This window comes from Carcharodon carcharias, chromosome 18, assembly GCF_017639515.1.
Source record: "Carcharodon carcharias isolate sCarCar2 chromosome 18, sCarCar2.pri, whole genome shotgun sequence".
Lineage (NCBI taxonomy): Eukaryota > Metazoa > Chordata > Chondrichthyes > Lamniformes > Lamnidae > Carcharodon > Carcharodon carcharias.
Genome location: NC_054484.1, coordinates 74739733 through 74756202, shown reverse-complemented (window position 1 = coordinate 74756202; position 16470 = coordinate 74739733). Strand labels below are relative to the sequence as shown.

The 16470-nt window shown below is 40.0% G+C and overlaps 1 protein-coding gene across 4 annotated transcripts in view; it reads left to right on the top strand.

Moving 5' to 3' along the window:
• LOC121290683 (vang-like protein 1) overlaps positions 1 to 4208 on the top strand; it is a 47116-nt gene extending 42908 nt beyond the window's left edge. For all 4 annotated transcript variants that reach the window (XM_041211465.1, XM_041211466.1, XM_041211468.1 and 1 more), the window contains one exon: positions 280 to 4208. In XM_041211465.1, the coding sequence (XP_041067399.1) occupies positions 280 to 540 (261 nt within the window). In that variant the 3' untranslated portion in view covers positions 541 to 4208. The remainder of the gene's footprint in view (positions 1 to 279) is intronic.
• The last annotated feature ends 12262 nt before the right edge of the window (positions 4209 to 16470 follow it).

Below are 16470 nucleotides of genomic sequence, written 5' to 3'. Positions count from 1 at the left end.
AAACTTTAAATTCTTTAGTTTCTTTTGGTGTTTGAAACCTGCCTTTTCTCAGATTTAATGAGATTTCTGATAACTGAAGTTTATCAAAACTAGGGAATTAATTAGAATTGATTTGGTGAGCTATGTTTAAAAACTTCTCATGTACATGTTCTGTTTTTTGTAGAAGCTTGGGGGACATCATTTCACTTTTCCTCTGATTTATTGTTTGTGTTATAAAGGTTTTGTTTGTATATTTGAAAGCTTTCCCCAGCCCCTCCATGTATCTTGTTTTATTTATAGGCCTTTTTGGAGCGTTATCTGAACCCAGGACCTACCCTTCAGTATGATAAGAACAGATGGTTGGCCAGTCAATGGACATTGAGTAGCGAAGAGGCGGTGACCAATGGCCTGAAGGATGGCTTGGTTTTCACTCTGAAATGTCTTGACTTCAGCCTGATAGTGGTAGTGAAAAAAATCCCGTTCATCAAACTCTCTGAGGAGTTCATCGACCCAAAATCTCACAAGTTTGTGCTGCGCCTTCAGTCTGAGACATCAGTGTAAGCTGTTCATGCCAAGGACACACATGGCAGATCAGTCAGATAATCCAACTGCACTTTGGATGGGGAAGGGTGTTATCTTTTGACCATGTTTAGATTTTTTTCCTAAATACTGGAGACCTAAAACTTACTGGTATAAATCTTCAAGAAAAAGTACTCCACCTATCATGGGCTTGCCTGTTTTACTCCGATTGATGAGGACTGTATCAGCCTGCTTCCAGATACCAGCATTGTAGCAATGGACCTCTAGAAACCTGAACATTTTCTGTATTGAGAGAAATGCACTGTCTTTCTACTTGTTTCTAGAGACTCTTATTTTGTATGTAGACCATCTTGCCCTCTGGAGAAAGTTCTTTGGAAGCCCTCAATGTGTATTTCTAGAGACTTGGGCCCTCGTTTGAAAAGACTGGTGACACTAGCTATCGATGGTGATTTCTAGCAAACTGTTCTGCAAATGAAGATGTAGATAAATCCCATCTTTACGGTCCTAGTGTTTTAGAGAACCAGCTTTTCCCAGATAATATGCTTGGAAGATTTGGTTCACAAATGTAGACTTGCACAGTGTAAGCATTGTTACAATTGTTATAGATAGTGTTTTATCCAATATGTGGAGTTTATGTAGATGTATTACCTTAGGCAGGTAATGTAAAGATAGGGAAGAACTTCTCTTTCAACCCATCCCCCACCCCAAAACTAACACTAAATTGGAAATAATTTGTTATATCACTTTAAGAGGGCTTGGGAAGTGCTTGAATAAAGAAACACTAAGATGCGTGTTTGGGACACTAGAGCACATTAGTACAGCAAAGAGTGACCATTAATTTGGTTTTTCATGTGGTTTTTTAAATCGTGCACACTAAAAATCAGTGACGTGTATTTCTGAAAGGTCTTGGCATGTAAAATACTCCACATTTCATTTTGTTTAATATCTTGGGATCTGCCCAGTAGGAACTGCATTCTTTAACTGAGGACTCTATAATTTGTTTTGTTCACACTTTTACCTCTTGTAGTGCAATGCAGAATGTGCCATGCTGGCTCACCTTTTGCCCGCAATGCACTGCACTCCCACTTAAGGAATTTTTATACAAAAATCTTTGCTGTCAAGAATTCTGAGAAATAATTTACTTTTTTTTTTACTTTTTTTTAACGGTTGTGGCCTTTGAATCTTCTATTTTATTTTTTAACAGATAACTTTGTTTTAAGCAATTTTTTAAATTGACATGTCTTGTAAAGAATGTTTTATCAGATCAGGAGCAGAGTACAGTATTTGTCCAATGTGTTTATCAGACCGTGCCAAGCAACCTTCTAAACACCAAACTTACAGGTTGCAACACAAATGATTTTGGCTTGTTTTTACCCAAAGTCAAATGTTCTATAGCAATGAATTTACTAATTGATCTTACAGCAAGGTTTTGATTTCTGTTGTTTAATTTTAGTATCTTTTGATTTTTGCCTGCAAGTTATTTGATGCATTTAAAGGTTTTTACGTATTGATTGATGGGGTGCATCATGTAGGACATCTTTCTGTCTCCTTGTTTCGTTTTCTTTAATATTTTTTAATTGCAAAATAATTCGTACAACAGAGAATGCCAGCATTCAAAGTAAAACCCACAAGACTAGCAAACAAGTAGCTTGAGGCATACTTTCAATTTAAGGAGTCAATTGTATCGGGGCTGGCTGTCATTTGGTTGAACTGGGCCACTGGATGATGAATCACATGAAAGCTAAATACTCCCTTTTGGGATGGAAATTAGTTCTGACATTGATTAATTCATGCTTCTACTATGTAGTCAGTTGCAAGATAGCATTGTCAGTGACCATAAAGAAATCCATAACAGCTGTGTGGAGAAATATGTGGCCACATTAGTACATTTTAGAGCCCCAACTTGCACAATTGGAGTGAAAATGGAGGACAAAGTACAGGGATGGAAAAAAAACTGGTTAAGTAGCCTGCAAAATTAATGCAATGTCTTGTTGCATCACTTGTCTGGAATGTAATTGCATTGAATGTGCATTGCCTGTGACCAAAAGATCTCTCCATAGGAGCTAGGCACAATATCTTTAAAATAGGTATAGGCTGATCTTGTTATAGCAGAAGAGGACTTGCCTGCCAGATATAGCCTTAAAGAATTGTTGAGTCATCCTCTGTTCCCTCTAGTGGAGTACAATACGACTGGAACAATATTTGTGCACACACAGGCTCATAAACTTTAATGACAGAAGCTGTGTAATTGCTGAGTAGCTGTTCTGTTACCAGGTGGATGCACTTCTTTATATATAATCTCTGCCATCACTACCTCAAATTTCATATAGCATTCCTCTGAACAGATTGTTGATTAAATTGGTCTTATACTTACCACACAAAATATAACCACAAGTTTAAACAGACACATGCTGGCTAAACATTTCATGAAAAAGCACTGTGGGTCCAACTGCTTAATTTGATAGATTTTTTTATGGTGTACATTTCAAGTAAATTAACTTCTGTATTGGGACCTATGTGGCACAAGATTAAATGTCCTAGTTCTGCTGGAAATCTTCAGGAACCCGATAACATATTAACCATCTTCAGGCATACAGGTGTCTAACTGAGTGTGATCCCTGAAGGAACACAATCTGCATTGCACAGTCTTTGATACCTGTGCTGCTGCTTTTTCTTTCATTTTCCTGTTGTGCTGTTCATTTACTAATCACCCCCTTGAGAATTTGAGGGTGCTACTTACTCGAACCATAGCACCATTGCCAAAGATAGTCCTACTGCATCCCACCCTATGAATCAGTGGGTAAACAGGTCATCTTTATAACTTCCCTATGAAAAGAAATAAACAGAGTATTTAATAGGAAACACCAGCTATAATTTGTTGAACGGTAAGTCACAATCTTACTGGTGTTTCCTTGAGAGAAAAGCTCCTATTTTAGTAGGAATTTACTGGCAGTGCCAGAGATTGACAGATTGCAAAGCTAAATCATTTAGATATTGCATTCCATATCATACAAAGCAATTAGAATCTGCTGTACACAGTTTTTTATTCTGTTTATAATCTGCAAGGGTCAGAATGTTTGAGCACAAGAAGCTGGCCACCCTGATTAGCAGCGATATCACCACAAATATTTATTTGTGTTATGCAACTTGATTACATTGTGATCTCTATGAATGTAAAATGCAACGTATACACAACATTGTCACTGTCACAGTAAAGCAAAAAAAAGTTGGAAACGACATCCTATAGAATTTTGGCAGCCAAAGTCATTGCTGTAAGATTGATTGGTAAACTCACTTGTGAGGTTTCTAGTCTTGTGAAAGTGTTATTGAAGTGTCACTATGTAACTACTGTACACACCCTAATTTTATACAGGAACTGATTTTTAAATGATTTCTATTGAATATCCTTGTAACAGAGCCAAGGACTAACCACCAGCTTCTGCACCTTGTACTGAAACAGAATTTGTGAATTTTAGGGTCATTATTTGGAGTTACTGAATTTTTATCTACTTCAATTGAATAGGTGCATGATAGACACTAACAATTGCGTGTGTGTATGTAGCCTTAGTAATTTATTTCTTTTTGGAATCATTCTCTAAATTTTACATTTTTGTAACAAACTGCAAAATGTTATTTCCACATCAGGTTTTGTACATGGAGTCTCCTGAAAAATAAAGAGGAAAACTAGAGTTGGCCTGACTGTGTTTGTCAGTAAAGTGCTTTTATTTAATTAGTTTTCACGATGTTGGCAATGCTGACCAGGTTGCATTTATTGACTACTCCTGGTTTCCCTGAGAATGCGACACTCAGCTGCAACCTTACACCACTGTTGCTGTGATAGTCCCACATTTGTGTTAGGTCGGGAAAAGCACGGCATTCTACTCAACCTACAACTGAACTTCAAACACTACATCCTATTTGTTAGCAGCATTGCTTACTTTCACCTCCTGGAGCTCCATCAGCCCTTAGCTACCACCAGTGAAATCCTTATTCATGCTTTTGCCACCTCTAAGATCTCTCTAATTGCACAGTGAATGTCAGCAAACATCAACAGTGCAGTGGAGCAATGCATTGTGATGGAGTAGTGTGTTGCAGTTCTGTACTGATCCCTAAATGGTTGAGACTAGAAACACATGATGACATTTTGAGTGAATGTCAAACGAACGCTAGGCATTTGCCTATGACAGACACAGAGTGCTCAGAGGTAATTATTCCAGCCCACTGATGTTGCTCTTTATTTTAAAATTGGAAAGTGTAGTGATATAAGTAAATTGTCAAACGTTTTACACAGATCCCACAAATAGTTGTCTCATAGAAAATTAGATTGCATATTAGGGCATGTTACTTTCATCACATAGTTAAAGAAAGGGAGAACCTTTGTTTCCATGAGCACGTCAAATTTGCCATGTACTTCAGGAGCACATTCTAATTTCATTGCACTGGACAAGATATCATTCACATATATAACAAAACCAGGATACTGTGGGTGCAGGAAATCTGAACTACATACAGAAGATGCTGGAAACACTCAGCAGGTCTGGCAGCATCTGCAGAGAGAGAAACAGAGTTAACGTTTCAGGTCTGTGACCTTTCATCAGAAGCGAAAGAAGTTGAAAATGTAATAGGTTTTGAGCAAAGTAGGGGGGAGTGTGGGGAAAAGAACAAAAGTGAAGGTCTGGAATAGGTTGGAGTGCAGGAAAGATTAAAAGTCACAAGGGTCATGTGCAAGGGCAAAGGAAATGGGAACAAGTAAATAAAAGATGTGTACAGAGAAATAAAAACAAAATGCTGGAAATGCTTAGCAGATCTGACAGCATCTGTGGAGAAAAACAATTAACGTTTCAGGTTGTGATCTTTCATTTTTTTAAAATTTCTGATTTCTAGCATCTACAGAATTTTGCTTTCTTTATGTATGGAGGAGTTGTGAATGACAGGATCCTGTAAAGCTGCCATTTGAAAACAAAGTAAATGAGAGGAGAAAGTAAAACAAAATGGGGCAGGGGTTACGATCTAAAATTGATGAGATCAGTGTTGGTGTCCAGAAGGCTGTAATGTGCCTAGTTGAAAGATGAGGTGCAGTTCCTCAAGCTTGCATATGAGCTTGATTGGAAGACTGCAGCAAGTGAGGATTGAAAGGTTGGAGTGGGGTGAAGAATTAGACAGCTAACTTGAAACTCAGGAAACTTACAGACTGAATGGACAAAGCAATCACCCAGTCAGCATTTGGTCCACCCAGTTTAGAGGAGACCACATACAGTATATAGTGGGGAGACAGTGGCAGTGTGGTAATGTTGCTGAGCTAGTAATCCAGAGACCCAGGCTAATGCTGTGGGGACATTGGTTCAAATCCCACCAAGGCAGCTGTTGGAATTTGAATTCAGTTAATAAATCAGGAATATCTGAGTCTCAGTAATGCTGACCGTGAAACTATCTTTGATTGTCCTAAAAACCCATCTGGTTCACTAATGTCTTTTAGGAAGGAAATCTGCCATCTTTACCTGGTCTGGCCTACATGTGACTCCAAACCCACAGCAATGTGGATCACTCTTCTCTGAAATAGCCTAAGAAGCTACTAAATTCAAGTGCAATTAGGGATGGGCAACAAAAAACCTTGTCAGTGGTGCCCACATCCCATGAAAGAATAAAGAAGAAAAAATTGAAAGAAGTACATGTAAGTCACATTTTCACCTGGGAGGAGCGTTTGGGGCTATGAACAGTGAGAAGTAAGGAGGTAAAAGGGCAGATATTACATATGCTGCACTTGCATGGAATATTGCCGAAGTAAAGGGAGGGTGTGAGGAGTGGACCAAGATCTTTAGGAGTGAACAGTCCCTTCACAGTGCTGAAAGAAGAGGGGAAGATGGGCTTGATGGTGGCATCATGCTGAGAATGGGAAAGGGTGATCCATTTAATTCAATAGCAGTTGGGATGAAAGGTCAAGGCAAAGGGAACAATATAGTTCCAGGCAGGAGGGGAAGGAAGGAGCAGGTGTGTGAAACAGAATGGACACAGTTGTGGGCCCTGTGGACCATGGCAGGGTGGGGTGGGTGGTGAGGGAATCCTCAGTCGAGGAAAAAGGAAGCCACTTCAGAAGTGCTCGTATGGAAGGTTGTATTGCCTCCTGACAGATACGATGGGGATGGAGAAATTAGTACAATGGAGTAGATGGGAAGAGACTGGACAAGATGAGAAAAATAAATTCAGGATAGGAAGAAATCAGTTCAATGGAATAGGAACATGCTGAAATAATGGGTCTACCAGCACAGTCTTGTTTGTGGATTTTGGGAAAAAGGTAGGAACGAGCTATTCAGATATGGGGTCTGTGAGTTAGAGGCCATGGAAGTAAGATCTCCAGGTCAGGGTCAGTCCTGGAAACACTGGTTTGATGTTCATGGTCCAGGGGGCGATAGGAGGAATGTTAGATGTCCACATTTGGCCTCTGCTAGGTAGAGATAGGCATGCTAGACAACACCCTTGACAGCAGATTTTTTTGATAATGCTGGGGTTGGACCTGGCAGGCATAGAGGATAAAATTCATCATTGCTTCCAACATGCTAATTCAGTATTCAGTTGACTGAGAGAAAGAGGTATTCAAGGACCAGGATCTCAAACCCGAAACTAAGGTCAAGATTTACCATACAGCAGTGATTCCCTTGCTCTTCTTTGCTTCAGAGACTTGGACAACCTACAGTAGGCACCCAAAAGCACTATCAGTGGTGGCTTTGCTGGATCCTCCAAACCTGGGGCAAGAAAGATGGTCCAATAGCAGTGTCCTATCCCAAGATAATGTGCCCAGCATTGCGATGCTAATCATTCCAAAACCAGGGCAGGGCATGTCATTCGTATGCCTGACACCAACAAATTGCTGACAGCAAAAGCAATCATTCTACTAGAACTCAGTCATGGCAGGAGATCCCTAGGAGAACACAAAGCGCATTAGGGATGTCCTGAAAGTGCCCCTGAGGAGGTCAAACATCCCACCAACTCATGGGAGAATCTGGCTTGTGACCACCAAAAATGGAGAACATTCACATAACTGGAAACCAAACACACCGAGACACAACCACAGATGGTTGAACTTGAGGCGTTGGAGAGAGCACACCAACCTCCAAAGAACTAGCCCTTCAAGCACCAACTGCTCTGTTGTTGCAGAATCTGCAGAACATGCCTTGGACTTATCAGCCATCTCAGAACTGATTGAACTGAGTGGAAGTAAATCGTCCTCAATGCTGAGGGACTGCCAAAAAGAAGAGGATCTGAGAGAACAGAATGCAGCAAGTTCAGGGGGAGACCGAGTAGAATGAGTGAGGGGAGCAGAGAGATTGAGATGGACGATGTCATGCCAGCGATTCTCAAATGAAACGATTTAGAGATGGGAAGAGGTTAGAGGAAGGGGTCCAGATGGATGGAAAATACTGGAGACAGGTAAAAGGGCCCACCGTGTGGGGAGAGGGCACTTGGCCAAAGAAGTGGGTGCAGAGGCGAAAGCATCATGCTGAGGTCAAAATTCATTGAGGCAGGGGCATAAGGAGAAGAACCTGAGGCCTCTTCAAAAGACAGATCATTCAGGGTCAGAAAGGCGAAGATTGGAGGGTGAGAGTGAAAGAAGGGAGGAGGGGTCAGAGGAAAGTGAAGGAGAAGAAAGATCCAGAGTAGTGTTGGTACCTATGAGTTGTTGAAGCTTGCAATTTTTCACACCTGAAAGGAAGACAAAGAGTGTTTTGTTAAGGCGCTGGACGAGACAAAGGATGAAATAAAGACCTGGATCAGGACATCATTTGTAAGATTGAAATTAAAACCATTTGTCATCTGTTCTTCTGAACTGTTGGGAAACTAGGATCACCTGACTATCATAGAAATATTTAGGATGATGATTGGCTCTTTGTTCATAAATTTTCTTGCTGGCCTGAAAGTAAAGTTTGATTCACTCACACAGAACTTTAAGTATATATGGATAATCAAATACTGCATAATGTGTATAGCTTTTGGGGGTTGGGGGATGAATGTATAGGTATGCATTCTTGAAAAGTACTATAAATTCAAAATGAAAATTTGAGATATGAGACTAGCTTTGATTGGAGATGATGCAGTAATGACTGTGTCCATGAATTTTCAAACTGAGTGCAAGTTTGGATTAAATCCATTTAAACACATTTGTTTAAACGAGCTTTAGTATACACCAGGAATAGAACTAATATTATTAAATTCACTATTTCCTTTTGTAAACTCAGCACCTGTCTTGTAAATAAGCTAACTTGGCTGGGACTTCATTTTTCATTAACAGTTGTCCTATAACAGCCCAAAGCTTCACTTCTGCTCTGGCTACTGACATTGAAATAAGGATAGAAAGCTGTGGCTCCAAGGATTGGTTAAGGAATGGACAGGCCTTCAAACTAGGAACTTTTCTTCTGCCTGAAGCTCACACCAGGCTCTTGACAGAGATTGGTTCTTACTTTTGGAAAAATTAACTGAGATCATCAATACTCTCCTTTATAAGGTTATGGAACAAGGGCTGCAAAGGTTTGTTATGACAGCATGGGATGTGCTCCAGTAAATTTTGAAACCTAATACAATCAAATCCTACATCTAATCTTTGCTGTGCAGATTTTAGTCACCTCAATTTAGCCCTGTGTTTTCTATGAAATATCTTCTAATTTAGATATCTCCATTAGTACAGAGGAAGAATGTTCATTTGCCACCTCACAAATGTCAAGTGAAGATTTGAGACTATATCAAGTATTTTTCTGGACTTGTCAATGATTGAGATTATATTCTACGCCTTTGGATTCTCTGCTGAGTGATCAGTTTTGTTTTTAAAATCGGCACCTATCCATTTTAGAGAATTTCATTAGCTACTATTTCTGAAGAATAAAAATAAAACAACCTAGTTCTGTATTATAAACCCACCTAACTTTAAGCTTGATCACAAGCAACAATGTGGATTTTGATCTTAAACCCAACCAAAGAGTTTACGATAGCATACTCCAAGGGCAACAAGTCAACGTTACTGTATTATCAATAAAACTGTATCTGATTAACTATTTCCTGGGGGAAAGACGATGGAGAAGGTGATAATCACTGATGTGGAAAATAGTATATCAATTCCTCTGGACAACCAGACCTAAGATAAACAGCACAACAATGCTTTTAATATTGGAGTAGTGGCCACTACATAGAATGCTCATAGAACAGTACAACAGAGGCCATTTGACCCACCATGCCTGTGCCACTCTTAAAAAATGCTGTTGATGGAACTTTGGTGAGTTGCTACCCCTTGTAGATGGTGCACACTGCTGCCACTGTGCCTGGTGGTGGACGGAGTGAATGTTTAAGGCAGTGATCAAGCAGCTTGCTTTATCCTGGATGGCGTCAAGTTTCATGAGTGTTGTTGGAGACACACACATCCAGGCAAGTAGAAAGTGGTCTATCACACTTTTGACTTGTGTTTTACAAGTGCTTGAAAAATGTTAGGGTTCAGGAGGTATGTTACCCACTGCAGAATTTACAGCCTCTTACTTGCCCTAGTTGTCACAGTATCCATGTGACCAGTCAACTAAGTTTCTGGTTAATGGTAACTCCTAGGATGTAGATGGTGAGGGATTCAGCAATGATAATCCTGTTGAATAATAAGGGGAGCTACTTAAACTCCCTCCTGTTTGCCATGGTCATTGTCTGACACGTGTGTGACCCAAATATTTTGCCACTTATCACCCTAAGCTTGAATATTGTCCAGGTCTTGCTGCATGTGGGCACAGACTGCTTCAGCAGCTGCGGAGTTAGGAATGGCACTGAGCATCATGCAATCATCAGCGAACATTTCCACTTCTGGCCTTTTAATAGAGGAAAGGTCATTGATGAAGTAGCTGAAGAAGGTTGGGCCCAAGTTACTGTTCTGAGTAACTCCTGCAAAGATCGCCTGTGTTTGAGATGATTGGCCTCCAACAACTATAACCATCTCCTTTTGTGCCAGTTATGATTCCAGCCAGTAGGGAGTTTTCCCCCTGATTCCTATTGACTTCCATATTACTGGGGCTCCTTGATGCTACATTGGTCAAGTGTTGCTTTGATATCAAGGGCAGTCACTTTCACCTCGCTTCTTAAATCAGCTATTTTTTCCATGTTTAGAAGGCTGTATAGAAGTCTGATGCTGAGTAGTCCTGACAGAACCCAAACTGAGCATTAGTGACCAGGTATGTCAACCAGGTATGACACTTTGAGTAAGTGTCACTTGATAGCACTGCTTTTTGTGAACAGTTTATACCTGGACAATGCTAACAGCACCATGGGTGTACCTACACCATATGGACTGCAGCGGTTCAAGAAGGCAGCTCACCACCACCTTCTCAAGGGCAACTAGGGATGGGCAATAAATGCTGGCCCAGCCAGCGAAGCCCACATCCCGTGAATGAATAAAATAATTTTAAATTCCACAGTGTCGGGTAGATGCCAGCACTGTAGCTCTTTTGGAACAGCTTAGAGGCGCAGCTAGTTTTGGAGCACGATATTAGATGTAAAAATAGATATTGAGCTGGAGCTTTGATATTTGCCTATAATGGGAAGCTGCCAAATCAGATGTCTTTGTTCCTAGGCTGTACTGGTGTCATCGCTGACTTGATATTCCACATCCCTCACAGAGCAGCACCATAACATTAATTGATAAATTTGGAGCTGTCTGGGCTTGAAAAAAGATTCCTACTGTTTGTGTACTCAAAGGTAATTCTTTTTCCTGAGTTAAGAAACTCCAGATTGGTTTTTAAGGCCAATTCAAAGGTACAGCCTTCATCCCATTAAGTGGAGTCCCTGCGGTATGTTTCAGCTAGCAACTATTACTGAGGGAGTTTAGTTGCAAGACAACCTTATCTTGTTGGTTTTCATTGGAAATAAAGATTATATTACTTCTAGTTTTTACATTTTTATGAATACACTTATTTCACCTTACAAAGTGGGGGTACTTTGCATAAAAAATATTTCCTCAGACATTCCTTGCCCTTTAATAGTTATCAGTGCAAAGTGGTCAAGTGGCTGAAAATCAGTTGTACAAATCTCTGGATGAACACAAATACACATATAACAGTAGGGAAGGAATGGAATGAGAAATAAGAAATTAGCCCATTAAATCTGTTCCGTCTGCAGACCATCTGTAATTTGCTCCATCATGAATCCTATTTAACACCTCTAGTCACCTAAGGGAGGCAATCAACTATTGAAACACATTCAAGAATTGTCTTGATTACTGTTGAAGACCCTTTATTAATAATGGCTTTAAATTAGCAAGATATTTTCAATAAAGGGAAAATATTCACAACAAAATCCATTTCTTTTTAACTTTGGTTAACAGGCATCCATTCACATTTCCTGTTCCAATGTTTATCTACTTTAAAATACAACTTGTATTCCTTTGTGCCAAATTCCTTTGAATCTCTCTTGTAGTAGTTTCTGGGCCACAAAGCAGGGTGCTGTCAGCACGTTTTACATATATATAATTAGAAATGCCCTGCTAATAAGAAGTAGCGTAAAACAGATCCCTGGAGATTGCCATTAGACACTGTCCCAGATAAAACCTTTAATTTATTATTACTTTATGCCTTTCTTTGCAAGCTTTCAATCAGCTAGCTAATTTGTCATTAATGAGTTTGGATCATCTTTAGAATACCATACAGGTGAAACTTTATCAAATGCCTTTTGAAATTCATGTAAATTATATACCTATATTCATAGATTTAGTTTCCTGTAGGTTCTAAAATTTTCCAAGCTCTTTAAATAATCATCATTGAAGTCTGGTATCATTGGTACAAGCTGATTAAATAGATTGGACAGTTTGTCCAGTTAAAATTAAGTTAAAATTAGTCACCGTGTATACTAGTTAGCATTACCTGAAAGATTCGCTGGAGCAATTCCAACCTATTTGCTTTATCTAGTATGGAATTTAGAGAGTCAGATTATGGCTCCATTCCCTTGTAAGCAAACCAAGAAAGAAGGAGTTAATGTCTTTTGCAAACACTAATGGTTAATGGATGGGAAGAATGTCAACATGTGGTGCCATGTAAAATGGGATATAATACAGGATCGAGTTATAGAATTTTACAGCACTGAATGAGCCAATTGGTCCATCATGCCTGTGCTAGCTCTTTGGAAGAGTGTCCCAATCTCACTTTTTGCCCTTAACCTTGCAAATTAGTCCTCTTCAAGTACGTTTCCTATTGCCTTTTAGAAGTTCCTATGGAATCTGATTCAACCATATGCTTGACTCCTAACTCTCCACTGAAATGGCCTAGCAAATCAATCAGTTAAGGGTGGTTATGGATGGGCAATAAATGCTGACCTTGCTAATGATGCCCATATTCCATGATTAAATAAAGGAAAAAAAATTAACAGAAAGTTAACATGCAGGCACAGCAGGCATATAGGAAGGCAAATAGTATGAGGCCTTAATTGCAAAAGGGTTGGTGTACAGGAGTATGGAAGACTAAAGAGATTTGAGAAGTGTTTAAAATCATGAAGGATTTAAATGCAGTAAATAAAGTGAAACCTTTTCTGATGGCTGAAATATCAAAATTGCAAGGATATGGGGAAAGAGCAGGGAAGCGGGACTAACTAGGTTGTTTTTTGAAAACACCATGCAGACTGAATGGCCAAATGGTCTCTTTCTGATAGAAAACAATCTATGTTTCTATGTTCCTATTTACAAAGCCGAGTATCCTATATTCTTTTTTAACTGCCTTATCAACTTATCCTACCACCTTCAAAGATTTGTGAATACGCACGTCCAGGTCCCTCTGCTCTTGCACCCTGCAATATCGTACTATTTAGATTAAACTGCCTCTCCATTGGTGTTCCTTCCAAAGTACATCACTTCACATTATCCACATTGAATTACATTTGCCATGTGTCTGCCCATTTTGCCATTCTGTCTATGTCTTCCTGAAATCTGTTACTATCATGTTCGTTCTTTACAATGTTGCGAAGTCTGTTTCATCCACAAATTTCTCTCAATAGCAACCCCTGGGGGACCCCATTTCATACTTCTCTCCAGTCAGAAAAGCAACTCTCTGCCTCCCATCCCTGAGACAATTTTGTAACCAACTTGACACTGCCCCTTTAATAAAATATGCGTCCATTCTCCAAATAAGTTTGTAATGAAGTATTTTATCAAATGCCTTTTGAAAGTCTATATATACAGCAACTATTCATCAATCCTCTCTGTTATAACTTCAAAGAATTTTTGGCTTTTGTGGTTGATGACCTTCCACCTGAAGTGGTCTGATGAGAGGTTATCCACCTGAAACTCTAACTTTGTTTCTCTCTCCACAGATGCTGCCAGACCTGCTGGGTAGTTCCGGTATCTCTGTTTTTATCATCGTCAGATATGATTTGCCTTTAATAAATCCATGTGGCTGGCCCTTATCAATCAATATTTCTCAAAGTGAGAATTAATTTTGTCCTTGGCAATTGTTTCCAGCAATTTTCCGCCCACTGATATTAGACCAGTTGACCAATACTTATCGTGTTTATCCCTTGCCTCTTTTTTAAACAGGGGTGTAACATTTGCAGTCCTGCGTCCTTGGGAACCACTACACTATCCAAGGAGGATGTGAAATATGTTGTGTGACTATTGAATTAATGGGTTAAATTAAGCTTCAAAAATTGTGCTGCGAGAACAAGATTATAAGAGCATTATTTAATGGACAGTACCTCCATATTCTGTCTAGGATGGCCATTTGGAGACCTACTAAATACAGATATGTACCATGTACCATATTGGCCACAAATATAGGGCACCACAAAATGCTGTTACTGTACAATGAACCATATTTGTGTGATCCTGGCCTGATTACTTCACTTGTGAGTCAGTAATGTGTAGGTTCAAGCTCCATTCCAGGCTTTAAGCACAAAACCTAGGTTGACATTCCAAAAAAAAAGGACGGCAATACGTCAGTAACAAAATGATGTTCATTCAGGTGGATCATAAAGATCTCATGCTATTATTTAAAGATCAGAGCTCCTGGGCAATATCTCTTCTCTAAACCCACCACCACAAAGAGAATTACTAGTCATTCATCTCATTGCTTTTTTGGGGATCTTGCTATATGCATTCCAAAAATAATCCTCGGCATGAAAGTGCTTTAATGAGTAATAAGGAACTATATAAATGCAAGCCATTCCTTGCCTTTAGCTTTTCCCCTTTCCTCATACATCACTGTATTTCTGACCTTAAGCACCAGGTGGAACTCAAATACATTGATGCAGGAAAGTATAAAAATGTAATTAAACCTCCCCTTCCTGTGATTCATTCCTCATGGCCAGTTTTGGAGTTGAATTGGATAGGTCTGAGAGCAGCTTACTATCATGCACAGATGTGCTTGGCATAGGAAGAGATGAATGAATTATAAGAAACAGTGCACCCTTCACAAAAAAACCATTTGTATGCAAGATGGTTGCAGAACATGCTCTACCTCAAACAGTCATCAAACGGTAATGTGGCATCAAGGAGCCCTAGCAAAACTGGAGTCAATAGGAATCAGGCGGAAAGCTCGCCAGTGGTTGGAGTCATACCTTGCACAAAGGAAAATGGTTGTGATTGTTGGAGGTCAGTCATCTCAGTTCCAGAACATCACTGCAGGAGTTCCTCAGGGTAGTGTCCTCGGCCCAACCATCTTCAGTTGCTTCATCAATGACCTTCCTTCCATCATAAAGTCAGAAGTGGGGATGTTTACTGATGATTGCACAATGTTCAGCAACATTCGCGACTCCTCAGATACTGAAGCAAATGCAGTCCTGTCCAAATGCAGCAAGACCTGGACAATGTCCAGGCTTGGGCTGAAAAGAAGCAAATAACATTCACATCACACAACTGCCAGACAATGACCATCTTCAATAAGAGTGAATCTAGTCATCCCCCCTTGACATTCATTTTCAATACCACCACTTAATTCCCCACTATCAACATTTTGGGGGCTTACCATTAACCAGAAACTGAACTGGACTAGCCATATAAATACTGTGGCTACAAGAGCAGGTCAGAGGCTAGGAATATTGAGACTAGTAACTCACCTCCTGACTCCTCAAAGCCTCTCCACCATCTATAAGTCACAAGTCAGGAGTGTGATGGAATACTCTCCGCTTGCCTGGATGAGTGCAGCTCCAACAACACTCAAGAAGCTTAGTACCATCCAGGACAGAGCAGCCCACTTGATTGACACCGCATCCACAAACATTAACTCCTTCCACCACTGACGAACAGTGGCAGCGCACCATCTACAAGATGTGTACCATCTACAAAATGCACTGCAGAAACTCACCAAGGCTCTGTAGGCAGCACCTTCCAAACCCACGATCACTATCATCTAGAAGGACAAGCGCAGCAGATACATGGAAACACCACCACCTTGCAGTTCCCCTCCAGGCCACTCACCATCCTGACTTGGAAATATATTGCCGTTCTTCACTGTCACTGGGACAAAATCCTGGAACTCCCTCCCTAACAGCACTGTGGGTGTACCTAGGGGAATGCAGCAGTTCAAGAAGGCAGCTCACCACCACCTTCTCAAGGGCAATTTGGGATGGGCAATAAATGCTGGCATAGCCAGTGATGCCCACATCCCATAAATGAATAATAAAACAAAAATGTAGATATTTAGAAATTGAACAGTGTCACCAATATTAATTGACATTTTTGGATATGGCTATTATTGTAACATGAAAAATACATGATGCACATCACAATTGCTTCTTAGCCAACTTCACAGAATCACATAATGTAACGCTTCAGAGGGAGGCCATTCGCATTATGACTAAGCACCATTCTTCTGCCTTTTCCCTGTACCCTTGCACAATGCTATTATTCAAATAATCATCTAATGCCCCCATGAATGCCTTGGTTACTCATTTATACCTAACCTAGACTCCATCAATCTTCTTGGTGACCTGAGATGAAACTTGATAGTGTGAAAT